The sequence below is a fragment of the Podarcis erhardii genome (assembly GCF_964252035.2).
Source record: "Podarcis erhardii genome assembly, chromosome: 9".
Taxonomy (NCBI): Eukaryota; Metazoa; Chordata; class Lepidosauria; order Squamata; family Lacertidae; genus Podarcis; species Podarcis erhardii.
Genome location: NC_138512.1, coordinates 34,723,325 through 34,736,590, shown reverse-complemented (window position 1 = coordinate 34,736,590; position 13,266 = coordinate 34,723,325). Strand labels below are relative to the sequence as shown.

General features: G+C 42.4%; 1 protein-coding gene across 1 annotated transcript in view; it reads right to left on the bottom strand.

Annotated features, from left to right (window-relative positions):
* The window catches only part of AADAT (aminoadipate aminotransferase), a 78,551-nt gene that overhangs the window by 50,541 nt on the left and 14,744 nt on the right, over positions 1 to 13,266 (bottom strand). Inside the window, exons 8-16 of the mRNA XM_081877545.1 lie at positions 11,215 to 11,280; positions 8,963 to 9,045; positions 7,997 to 8,093; positions 6,873 to 6,934; positions 5,206 to 5,270; positions 3,751 to 3,857; positions 3,516 to 3,617; positions 2,874 to 2,906; positions 1,588 to 1,655 (exon numbers count right to left, since the gene is read on the bottom strand). Coding sequence (XP_081733671.1) covers positions 1,588 to 1,655; positions 2,874 to 2,906; positions 3,516 to 3,617; positions 3,751 to 3,857; positions 5,206 to 5,270; positions 6,873 to 6,934; positions 7,997 to 8,093; positions 8,963 to 9,045; positions 11,215 to 11,280 — 683 coding nt within the window. The remainder of the gene's footprint in view (positions 1 to 1,587; positions 1,656 to 2,873; positions 2,907 to 3,515; positions 3,618 to 3,750; positions 3,858 to 5,205; positions 5,271 to 6,872; positions 6,935 to 7,996; positions 8,094 to 8,962; positions 9,046 to 11,214; positions 11,281 to 13,266) is intronic.

The following is a 13,266-nucleotide window of genomic DNA, read 5'->3' as shown; positions in this document are numbered from 1 at the left end:
AACAGATTCAGTTCTTTAGTCTTAAGTACAATGTTGCTATATGCAGGGTGCATTTTGATAACATAATAATTTATTTACTTGTATTATTATTATTACAAATTTCGATACCGCCCTTCATTCGAAGATCACAGGTCAGCTTACAATATAAAAACACAAAATTACATAGCATAATACCCTCAAAGTATGGTTATTAACTAAGGGCTACAAATAATAATAACCAAACCCCAATAATTTGATGAAAACATAGCATGCAATCTATGCTATCTGTCAATAAAACTATCCACTACAAGCTCAGGAAAAATAATGATGAGCAAACTTTGCTGCAAAGGCACATTTTCAGTTCAATACATATAGTGTTTCTAGTAGAAATATTTGCTGATTCCACCCCAAAACAGCGTCAGCAAGTAAATGTTGCAGGTTATCAGCTTGTGCGATTTTAGCTAAATTGTCTGCTCCATCCTGCTCATTACTTAAAAGGAATGTCCCCATAATGACTATTTCAAATTGCAGAAAGCTTCTTTTGGAACCTGAGAAGGATCAGAGCCTTCCGTAAAGGGAAATTTATAATGTCAGTAAAATACTTTTTTACGGTCAGTAATACCAGTGGGGTTGATTTGATGTTTGATAACACAGACAGTTCAGTCTGTGCCAAGACCTATTTTATTCACTTTTAAAATATTTTTTTAAACCACCGTTAGTTAACTATGTCCTCTGTCTGCCCCTGCCTAGAAAATAACATTTATGAATCAGCACAAGCTTCCCAGATGTATTCAGCCAAGAGAATTATTTCAGTAGACTGAGAAGATTCTGCTCTTAGTAACAAAACTGAGTCTCTCTTTGCTTCCTTTGAAAGAATTCTAATCCAATAATTGAAAATGCAAGAATAAATGGATTTCCAAGTCTATAGGAGAAGAATCCAATGAATATTTTTAGGGGTACCCATAATTGCTCTAAGGATTCTTTTCTGAGAATTTTGCAGATCAGTTGAGATCAGAGGGGCCCCAAGGTTGCACTTTAAGCCATGATCAGCTAATTATTGTTCTTATATTTCTCACTCACCCTTCACCGTAAGGTCTCAGGGCTGGTTATAGCAATGAAAAATACAGTATTAAAATCAGTTAAAACAGTCAGAGATTGTTTGAGGACTTCGATATTAGGAAAGAACTTTAGGACCCCACTGGTTGCCTGTTCCACCTTCAGTCTAACAAGTTGAACGTTTACTTTCCAATTGCAGATTTCAGGAAAGGAAACTCCCAGATAACAGATATAATCAATCCTCTTAATCATGTGATCATAAATGCTTCATAAAGGCCTTAGATATTCTACCAAGAGAAGGCACTTTTCCCTTTTCAGAGTTAATGTTAAACTTTTTATTTTAAAAAAAAAAACAATCATGAGACAACCTCACAGGCCCTTTTGGAACATCAGAAAATAAACACTGTCAATCTGTGTAGAGTAGTAAGGACCATTTCTTCTTGGCAACTGACACTGAGAAATCATTTTAGTAGTGTGGCCATCATATATATTATCATAAAAAAACTAGTAACATTGAGAAATACTTTTGAGAAAGTCCATGGCCCAACTTACTTTTGCCATTCCCACTTGGATTTCAGGGATTCACTGCCAAGTGGAAAGAGTTCAATCTGCTTGCTTTCCTTAAACATATATCGGGTTTGCCATTCTGCATGGAGAGTGCAGCTATTTATTTGGAAATGGGTATTTGATCAGTTGAATGTAAATTCTGGGTGGATGCCATGAAATGGTGGCGGCAGCAATGCTTCTTAGCAGCTTCTGCTACTTCTCTCCTTATTACTCTCAGACTCTTTTGTTTGTCAGTGGGTGAGAGATGGAGAAGATGCAGGGCACCTCTACTGAAGTTTGTGGGCTATTAAGGTTTAAAGATAATTTCTCATTAAAATTTGGTGGAAACATGTTGATACACACAAGGGGAGGTTATTTTATAAACTATTTCAATCTAGCAGAAATTAGCAAGACTCATTGAGGGCAACACTTCAGCCACAGCTTAATTTAGATCTTCCTGAATAACCAGAGCCAGTGTGGTGTAGTGGTTAAGAGCGATAAACTCGTAATCTGGTGAACCAGGTTCGCGTCTCTGCTCCTCCACATGCAGCTGCTGGGTGACCTTGGGCTAGTCACACTTCTTTGAAGTCTCTCAGCCCCATTCACCTCACAGAGTGTTTGTTGTGGGGGAGGAAGGGAAAGGAGAATGTTAGCCGCTTTGAGACTCCCTAGGGTAGTGATAAAGCGGGATATCAAATCCAAACTCTTCTAACCAATATTCCAAGATGTCAATATACAGCCTCTAGCAGCAGATGGGGTACTTTAGGTGCACTGCTCCCCTGTCCTCTGTCTGACTGAGTCACTGCAGCACACTGGGATGAAGAGAGGGAGGTTTGTGTGACAGTGGCCAGGTTGGTATGGTAAATTGGCTCCACTGGAAAATTTACACTGCACCAACCTTGCCACTGTATCCTTCTCACTCTCTGCATGCTGCAGTGACTCCGTTGGATGAAGCTGAGGTGAATACTGCAGCCCCACCTTATTATCTGCTATGGACAGCCTGAAAACAGCAGCACCACCATGAGGGGAAAGGCGTGCATTTTACGTCACAGCATATGCTGCAGACCACAGGTAGCCAATGGGATGCCTGCCAGATGTTGCACTACAACTCCCATCATCCAATGGTGACTGGAGCTGATGGGAGTTATAGTCAAACAACATCTGGAGGTCCCCCACAATGGCTCTCCCTGCTGTGGACAGTTGGGAAACTCCAGTGTGTTTGAAAAGGCCGGAGTTTCGACCGTAGATTCTTTAGCTTATCAAGGATTTTTCGTTTGGTAAAATCATAAGGCTTCTTTGATGAGCTCAGCCAACCTCTGAAAACCCTGCAATAATAAATAAGAATGATAACTGGTTAGGATTGGAGCCATTCAAGTGTGGGTTCAGGGTCTGCCACACAAGTCTCAACAAAGCCCTATTTATTCTTTCTCCTCTGCCTATTTTGGCTCATGAGCACATGTGAAGGTAGCATTACATGGGCATTCCAAGGAATGGGAAGATGTGCACTTTCCATACCTCCTCCCTCCAGGCCCCATGTCTATCTCTCATGGTCCGGAGCTAGATATAGGAGGTGTATACAGACCTTCTGTGGCATGAGTTTGAAGGTCTTTATTGAAGGTCTTTATAAACCTTACTGCTTTATTTCTAAATTAGCTGATTTGGCAACATTCCTACACCAAACAGGAATGCTTTGAGCTCCTTCTTTTGAAGGTCAAACCCTTGGCCACTGTTCCTAAATGTTCCTCTCTCTGAAGGGCCAAGTCTCCACAGACCTCAGTGGAGTGTGTGGACTTCCCAGGGCTCTCTGGGTGATGCAGGGCCCCAGATTTGCACCTGTGAGTCTGGCCCTAGTGACAATGATCATAGGAGGTTGAATGATAGCAAATCTGACCAAAGAGTTTACAAGCTGGCAGGCACAGCAAGACTGCACTCACCTGATCAATCTGGCTTGGAGAAGAAAGCGAGAAGGAAGCTCTGACGTAAGAGCTGGGATCGGAGCTGTTAATGTTAAATGCTCTTCCAGGAACCAGCAGCACCTAGAAACAAATCTTTCACGTTCAGTTGATAAGCTTATTCTGCCTCTTCCAATATTAGACACTGTTAAAAGTATGATTACCTCCCTCTCTCCCAACATTATTTTAGGCCTAGGATAGTATAGATTTTTCATACTTGTTTCTCCAAAGCTTTCTTCATTATCAACTCTTGTGTATCAGAAACTCCCTTGATTTTCATCCATAGAAACATTCCAGCTGCAGGTGAATGCCAGTCTGCTAGGCCTTAAGAGAGAGAGAGAGAGAGAGAGAGAGAGAGAGAGAGAGAGAGAAACAGTCAGGCAGTCAGGGAAATGAAACATGTAAGAACAGAAATTTCATGCAATAACGTAACTTTTCTTCTTTAACAAGTTTGGGTTTCTTTTATGTTCTGTGATGAATTACTGTAAGACTTATGAGCTGCACTTAAGCCATCTGCTGTGCACATCTTCTTATGTACTTCTCTGAACAAATGAGGGAAATTATGGACTTCCTCCCTGTGTTACCTTCCTTCTGCCAATACATCTCTATCACATATAGGAAGGGCGAGGGACTTTTTTTTTTCTGCCTGAGGGCCACATTCCCTTCTGGGCAATCTGGTAAGGGCCACAAGACACTAAGGATGGGACATGAGGCAAACGTGGGCATGGCAATGGATATAAATTTTTACTGTTGCACAGGAGGCTAGTTTCTACATACACTGACACACTTTTTCCTATCCCACCTCCAGGGAATGAAAGAGGCATTATCAGAGTTGAAGGACACATTCCAGCCAGGTATAAACACCTGATGAAGGTGCAGAAAGGGCTGCGGAGGAGTGTGGCCTGCAACATATCCAGCCCCCAAGCCTGAGGTTCCCCTACCAATTTGATTTGATATCCCACTTTATCACTACCCGAAGGAGTCTCAAAGCGGCTAACATTCTCCTTTCCCTTCCTCCCTCACAACAAACATTCTGTGAGATGAGTGAGGCTGAGAGACAAAGAAGTGTGACTAGCCCAAGGTCACCCAGCAGCTGCATGTGGAGGAGCAGAGACGCGAACCCGGTTTACCAGATTACGAGTCTACCACTCTTAACCACTACACCACATTGGCTCGCAATGGCATCAGTGCCGGATTTACGTATAAGCTAAACAAGCTATAGCTTAGGGCCCCCCAAAAAAATTAAAAGGAAAAAAACTGGATGCACATTTCTAAAATATAAAATAAAAAACAAATAAAATAAAACCTACATACAGCAACGGTGTTTTGTGTTGTCTAGGCACCTATGATGTAAGTAATGGGCCCCGCTTGCTAGCCTGCTCCCTAAAATATTACTGGTTTGCTCATTTCTGTATCAATTACTTTGATAAAATACATATTTTGTTATGTGCGAACAGCTTTAGATACCTATTAGATCCATAAATTACCATATAGCATATATTCAACACAAAAAACAGCAATAATTTGTTGTTGACAAAGCATAGCTGGACATATAAAGGGCCCCATTACCTTCAGTAGCTTAGAGCTACTCAAACCTAAATCCGGCCCTGAATGGCACATACAGGAACAAAACAATTGATTTACAGTTCAAATATTACTCTTGTCTTCAAACCTTTTAGCCACTTATCTGCTGCCACAAGCATCACATCCCGCTGCTTCTTGTAAAAGTCCACCACACTGGAATACAAACATCACTGAGGAAAAGCCATTTCAACAAGAGAATGTTTGCATCATTAAAACTCTGATAGCAAAAATGAAGAGTATGAGTTTATAAATGAAACAGAAATCTGTTACAAACCGAGGGCTGGAGTGTACACAAAATGGCGACTGCAATGTGGAAGCTGGTTTTAGTCCCTCGCCATTCATCTGCGTGCAGTGGCTTATTACACAGAATGAAATTTCTTGTCAGTGCTTTTTAGGGGCAGGCAGGTGGGAGATAGTGGTGATTTAGAGAAAAATACCTAAATCCAGTGGTGAGTGGCATGTAGAGAGAGACCTCATGGGGCACATATGTTAAAACTACATGGCTGGTCTTTGTGTATGCATATCCTCTTTGGTGCCATAGATTTCAATAGATGTAAATAGCGCATAGGTACGCATCACCGTTATGAATGTTTAATGTTCATAGCATTAAGTATGCAAATACTGGCGCCATGTAATACTGTGCTCACACTCCGCCCCCCCCCGGTAGGTCTCTACATATGCTTCTCACTATAGTATGCTATTAACAAGTGTGTGTGTGTGTGTGTGTGTGTGTGTGTGTGTGTGTCTGTACTGGGGCATGGTGAGGCTCTTCCAATGGTACTATTAATTGGCCAGTTGTAAAATAATACAGTGGTACCTCGGGTTAAGTACTTAATTCGTTCTGGAGGTCCGTACTTAACCTGAAACTGTTCTTAACCTGAAGCAGCACTTTAGCTAATGGGGCCTCCTGCTGCCGGAGCCTGATTTCTGTTCTTATCCTGAAGCAAAGTTCTTAACCTGAAGCACTATTTCTGGCTTATTGGAGTGTGTAACCTGAAGCGTGTGTAACCTGAAGCGTATGTAACCTGAGGTACCACTGAACATGTGTTATGTTTCCATGGCAGTTTTATGTTATTTAAATATTTTCATCTCCCTCTTCAGCAAAAAAAAGGCTCCCATGGCAACCTATGTAAGATTAATAAAAACAGTAACAAAAAAGGCAACCTTGCCTGCAAATAAACTTACAATTTAGAAAGACATGACATAAAAGGAAGGGGGGGGGAAAGAATGCAGAAGTTGGAGGACACCGTCAGTTCCTGGAGTTACAAAGCTCTTGACCTGGCCAGCTCTAATGGAAATTCATGGATAGATAGAAAGGAAGTGCGAAATGAAGCTGGTCTCGCAACACAGCTGCTGGAGTATATGCTCTTCGATGCACAAAATACAAAAAGTAGGGCCAATGAAGTAATTATTTGCCTGCGCTAGACACTGCACACAAATTGCTTTGTGAGGCAAACTGAATGACACTAGCTGTCTTAACATCCTTAGCCTTCTTGGCAGTTCCACGGTTCCTTAAGTTTATAATTAGCCACTCATGAAGTGGCTTATTTCTTGCCCTCGTTCCAAAGGTCATGATGTACAGCCCTGCTTGGTATAAAAAAATGCAGCGATCATGTCTGATAATGTTAAGTAGAAGCCTGATTCTAATCATGTTTCCTTGAAAGTCTTCAGCATGGAGCCTTGGGCTACTGGAAAATAGCCCAACGTGAAAACTAAATGACAACAACATAGTAATGTAAAATATACACGCATTACCCATCTACGTGGTCCAGGAAACCTTTTTGTCCCCATTGTTGAAGAAGCTGGGCTATCATAAGCTATGGAAGTAAAGCTTAGAGTAAATATCTCATCAGGCAGAGACTAATAAACAAGCTAGAATGCCTAGGTATTGGAAAACCTGCATGCCGTGCAGTGAAATCCTTTGCCAGTTTACTCAGAAGTAAGTCTGGTGGGCCTTACTGTCAGGGAAGTTACGTAAGATTACATCCAAAATTCCCTTTAACTCCTTTAATTTATTATTTAGTTATTTATTGCTTCACATTTATAGCTCACCCTTCTTTCCCAAGTGGAGCTAAGGGAGGCTCACACCAATAAAACTACATAACTCCGAACAACATTATATTACAGAGATTAAAGCCAGCATGGTGAGCCTGTAAGCCTGATACAGCTATTCTTATCTCTCTCCAAGGTTTTTGATCTCTATAAATCCGTTTGCCCAGTTCTTAAGGTGTTCCACAACTACAGAATAACCCTGTCAAAGTGATTAGGCCCAGTGTTGCCGTATAAGTTTTAAGCGATGTTCATTGCCCAGAAGCAGAGACTGCATGTACCGCTCCCTTGTGTGTTGCCATTTCCCTTTCCACCCTTCTCAATTATGTTGCTAACTCAAAGGAATAGAAATTGAATCGACAAGGGGCTAGTTGCAAAAAGCTCTAGTTCCCATAACATTCTGTGTTGTTAATTAACACCACAGATTCCAAACGCTTAAATGGTCTTTTTAAATTAAACTCAACCCTCTTAATTCATAATTACTTTTAATAATAAATTAAAAGTAGTGCTAATATGTGACAATTACACTTTTTTATCTACGCACACGCATGTGCAAACTTTGTGAAAATTATGCTGAAATTACAAAAAAGGTGTACAATTTTACATAATGGTTTTCTCATTGGGTGGTGTCCAATTTGTGCAATGTGAATGTTCTGTCAGCATAAGGATTTCTGCTTGCACAATTGCACAATGGAATAGTCCCCCCTTTCCCCCCAGTGCACCCCACAAATCTGCACCCCAGGAGCTGCCCTAACCCTCATGTTGTTACAATGAAGCTTTCCACAGCAAACCTAGTTGCATATACTTTTAGAAACCTTGTTGGCTCTTACCTGTGTGAAAGTACTGGTATGCATTGTGGAAACCTGAATATGCAGAATAACCCTGTCGATGAGAGGCTTGGGACCAGTTAGAAACCCTATCCTTAGTCTATGTAAAAAAACAACAATTAATTCAAATTGTAACATTTCATCATTTAAATATATAATTACAATTCAATACAATTGTGTTGGAATACCTTCCCTTGCTCCTGACATTTATCGTGACTTTCAATACATAGAAGAGAATTATGAGAGAGGAAGTAGAAGGAAAATGAGACATTACTACAGAAACTGGAGAAGAATCTAGGAGTTCAAGCACCTATAGCTAAGGAACTTTTGACAGCTCAAGTGAATGCCTAGCATTGGCTACACTTGCACTCTCTAGAAAAGAGCAGAATCTAGTTCTCAGTAACTGACAAGAGGGAGAACAGAGTGGCAGATGGGGTGTGTGTAAGTGAAATAAAATTAATGGGGAAGGCGAGAAGCAGTCTTTCTTTTATGGTTATAAAGATAAAGGTAAAGGGACCCCTGACCATTAGGTCCAGTCGTGGCCGACTCTGGGGCTGCGGCACTCATCTCGCTTTATTGGCCGAGGGAGCCAATATGGTCGTGTGGCCAGCATGACTAAGCTGCTTCTGGCGAACCAGAGCAGTGCATGGAAACGCCGTTTACCTTCCTGCTGGAGTGGTACCTATTTATTTACTTGCACTTTGAGGTGCTTTCGAACTGCTAGGTTGGCAGCAGCAGGGACAGAGCAATGGGAACTCACCCCGTCGCGGGGATTCAAACCGCCGACCTTCTGATCAGCAAGTCCTAGGCTCTGTGGTTTAACCCACAGCGCCACCCGCGTCCCCTATGGTTATACCAATAGTTTAAGGTTCTTTCTGCAGTGTGTGGCTGGAAAACCCAAGCTCAGAACCCACATCATTGCATTTCCATTTTGGGGCATATGGTCAAGAAAGCAAAAACTGATATTACCCAGATGAGAGGATCTTTGAGAAAGAGTCCGTCCTGATAACTCGACCATCAATATCCATGGAAAGAAATGTTGGTGCCCAAGGCTTGTGGAAAGAACACAAAGGTTAGTTAGTAAAAGTTATCACAAGAATTCCAGTGCTTATAAGCAGAGGTATAAGCAGAGGTGTATAATACATTGTAGAAGGTTTGTTCTACTTAAAATACAGTGGTGCCTCGCAAGACGAAATTAATTCGTTCCGCAAGTTTTTTCTTCTTGCGAGTTTTTCGTCTTGCGAAGCACGGTTTCCCATAGGAATGCATTGAAAATCAATTAATACATTCCTATGGAGACCGCTTGCCAGGCTGGCGGTGCGGAGAAGGGCTTTTCTCCCCACCGCAAGCCTTCAGGACAGGTACGGGAACAGAGGGGAAGGTGCGCAGCGCTTCTCCTCTGTTCCCGGGGCTTGCGGTGGGAGGAGGGTTTTTCCTCCCCACGCCAAGATTCAGAACAGCATTCTGAAAGTTGGCGGTGGGAAGGAAAACCCTCCTCCCACCGCAAGTCTTCAGGACAGCCATCCGAAGGCTGGCGCGGGGAGAAGGTCTCTCCGCCCCACCGCCAGCCTTCGGAGCAGCCATCCCAAGGCTGGCGGCGGGAGGAGGTCTCTCCGCCCCACCGCCAGCCTTCGGAGGAGGTCCGAGGACAGTGGGGAAGACGCGCTGCGCTTCCCGGCTGTCCCGGAGATTTCCCTATGGGCTTTCGTCTTGCGAAGCAAGCCCATAGGGAAATTCATTTTGCGAAGCGCCTCCAAAATGGAAAACCCTTTTCCGTCTTGCGAGGCGTTCGTCTTGCGGGGCACCACTGTAGTCCTATTGAAATGAACAGATCATTACTAGCTTAAGTTTATTCATTTCAATGTTTCTAAGAAGAACTTAGATGGCTCTAACTCTTAAAACGTACATAGTTTTTAACCTATTTATGCAGCAACACAGACATGTCCCTGGTGTCAGAGTCCCACATTCTTTCTCATGCCTTCATTGCCAGAAAGCAGCTTGTTTGTCTGCATGAGAAATGGCAACATTTGAGATGACGGAATTTCCCAGCTGCTACTATGGCCATTTTGCCTTTCACTACTTGCCAGAGCCACTGAATTCAGTATATGGTTGGAGATTTCTTCTTTCCAGTTGTCAGGAGCCAAAAATAAGGGCTGTGCCAATGGTGAGAAGATCCCAAATGACTGAGCACTGACTGCAAATACCACCATGGGTGCCCATTGCCATGGGCTTTTTGTTGCTAGAAACCACTTTGGAACACGAGGATGGACAAGTTTTATCCATGCAGGAGAGCTAGTTGGAAGACTGAAGCCCTTTCTGTCAGCTGGGTGGCGGATAATGACAGCAGAGGGATGAGGTAAAAAATGTTTTTTTTTAAAGATGTGTGTATGTGCCTGCCTGCCTGCCTGCCTGCCTGCCTGCCTGCCTGCCTGCCTGTCTGTCTATCTATCTATCTATCTATCTATCTATCTATCTATCTATCTATCTATCTATATCATCTATCTATATCTATCTATCTATCTATCTATCTATCTATCTATCTATCATCTATCTATCTATCTATCTATCTATCTATCTATCTATTAGTAACCTGGTAAGGAAAAGGCAAAAGACACAAATGTTGAAGAGAGAAAGGGAAGGGAGTGGAGGCAAAAAACTGAAGGATAAGGAGAAGAGGAACTGAGGAAGAAGAGGTAGAGAGAGATCCCAAACAGGATGTGCTCTGAGCTTAGACAGGAAATAGTCTGAGCCTCAACAGGGAGGGAGGAGCAAAGTATTCTGTCACGAGTTCTGAGTGTTTCTGTCTCTGAGCTGCAGGGGTAGCTGTACTGCCCACTTCAAGACCTCTGTCATCCACGGGTGAAAATATGTGTATTTTGTATACAAAATAAAAAAGGTCAATAATGTGAATTTGTGCATTTCAAAAAATGTATACTGATGTGTAAACAGGATGGAACAGGCTCATGAATAAATGTACGTTAAGCTGATATGAACCAGACATGGACTGATCTGTCCATCCCTACTGCAAAAAATGAGGCACATGACATCCTTTTATTTTTGCACTTTTGCAAATGACATGATGAGAACATAACTTTCCGCTTAGTGGGGAAAGAATAGGGAAATATCATTTCAAAATACAATCAGTAATGTGGTATCAGCAGGATGCAAGTTAGAAGAGATAGCAAAATCTATGCTAGCGCACAGCAGAATTGAAAACTCACCTTATCAAACTGAAGGAAGTAATATGGATCATCTTCTATTATGAGGAAATCATATTGTCTTGCAAGCTGAAAGGGGGGAAAAACAACAACCCACTGACACATATGTGCCTTAAAATATTTAATCAAATCAGAAACATTCTGTTCCCCAAATGGTTCCCCTTTGAGCCATTACACCATCACACAAAGTAGTCTTCAGGGTGTCAGGTGATTCCAAACTTAGTTTCAAATGGAATTATGAATAAGCAGTGGAGATTTTTGCCCTGATCCTAAGATCTGTGTGCATACTCACATGCACCTGCATCTTTTGAAAATGCTGGGATTCTAATTAATTCCAATGGAGAGAAGGCCTGAAAAAGCATGTGGATGCAGGTTAGCACTTTCCATGGAAGCTAATTAAGAAAATTGGTCTGGGTAGCAGCAATCCATATATGCTTTCAGGCTCGAGTGGTTGGAAGCCAGGAGGATCAGAGTGCAGTATGCCATACTCTAAATGAGTGTGTTTAATGCTTTAATCACAGATTTAAAAGTATATCTGTTAATTGGGCAAGTCATTAGCCACGTGCAACAGATTTAGTCAAAAAATTGTATTTGCTTCAGTAGATAAATATGGAACTTAAAAGAGGGAAAGAAAACCCTTTTTACATCCCAACCACATTGGCGCCACAGAACATGCATTTCATATATTTCTGTCCCATCTTTGAGGATGATCCATCACAAGGCAATTTACAATAAACATGTTAAAACCAAAAACAATTGAACAAATGTGTGTGTGTGTGTGTATATATATATATATATAATACGGATTAAAAAGCATATATGGGGGAGGGATCAGCAATAAGATCAATACAACTATTGGAAAAATAAAAGTTTTTAGGGACTGTTTAAAGGCAACAAGAGAGGGAACCAAGCACAGCTATTGGGAGAGGAAAATCCACAAGCGTGGAGCCACTGCTGAAAGGGCCCTGCCCCTTGCACCTGCCAGGGTGGTTAGCATGGCAGGCCAGAGAACGACATTTCTCAGTTTGATCTTCAGGCCCCAGGCAAGTTCTTATGGATGTGGTGGCAGTGGCTGGGCTTCAAATGACCTAGTCCCAAACCATTATAGGCTTTAAACAAATTATGTACCTTGTTGAAATCTCCTAGAATTAAGATACTGATGTGTTTACAATCACGACCAAACAGCACATCTACTGGCAGCACTGCCACTTTTATTACTCTCAGAAATCACATTAAGTCTCGGAGGGTTCATTCGGGGTCTGATTTCCACATAGATGGATCTTAGCAGCAGCAGCAGTGGTGGCAGTGGTCAGCAGTGCTTACTTGACATCACATCACGGCTGCTGCTGCTGTGGCTTACTGGGAGGAAGGGGGTTAGACAGCAGGAAGATTGGCTTGGTGCAAATGCCCTGGTGGAACCAATGCATATGGCATTCCTACCAGTGCATATTCACTGCACTGATCTCTCTGCTGCCCCCCAATGCCAGTGATGGGAGACCAGTTAAGTGTCCCTCTCCACCCCACCAACCACTACAGATGAGCAGATTTCTGTATCTCTGTGAAGAGAATGTACCAAAATCCACTGACCTCTCCCAAGAGTCCCTGTAATATAGAGGTCTGTTCTCCACTATGTTCTTTATTAGTATTTTTCTAGTACCTGAGACATACAGTGGTGCCCCGCAAGACGAACGCCTCGCAAGATGGAAAACCCGCTAGACGAAAGGGTTTTCCGTTTTGGAGGCGCTTCGCAAAACGAATTTCCCTATGAGCTTGCTTCGCAAGACGAAAATGTCTTGCAAGTTCCTGCGGGGGTTTTTCCCTCCCCCCCCTTTTCCTAAGCCCTAAGCCGCTTATCAGCTGATCCGCTGATAAGCCGCTTATCAGCTGATCCGCTAAAAGCCGCTAAACCGCTAATAGCGCTAATCCGCTAAGCTGTCAATGGGCTTGCTTCACAAGATGAAAAAAACGCTATACGAAGAGCCTCACGGAACGGATTAATTTCGTCTTGCGAGGCACCACTGTAATATCCAGCAGGTTTGCGTGATGTGAAACCAC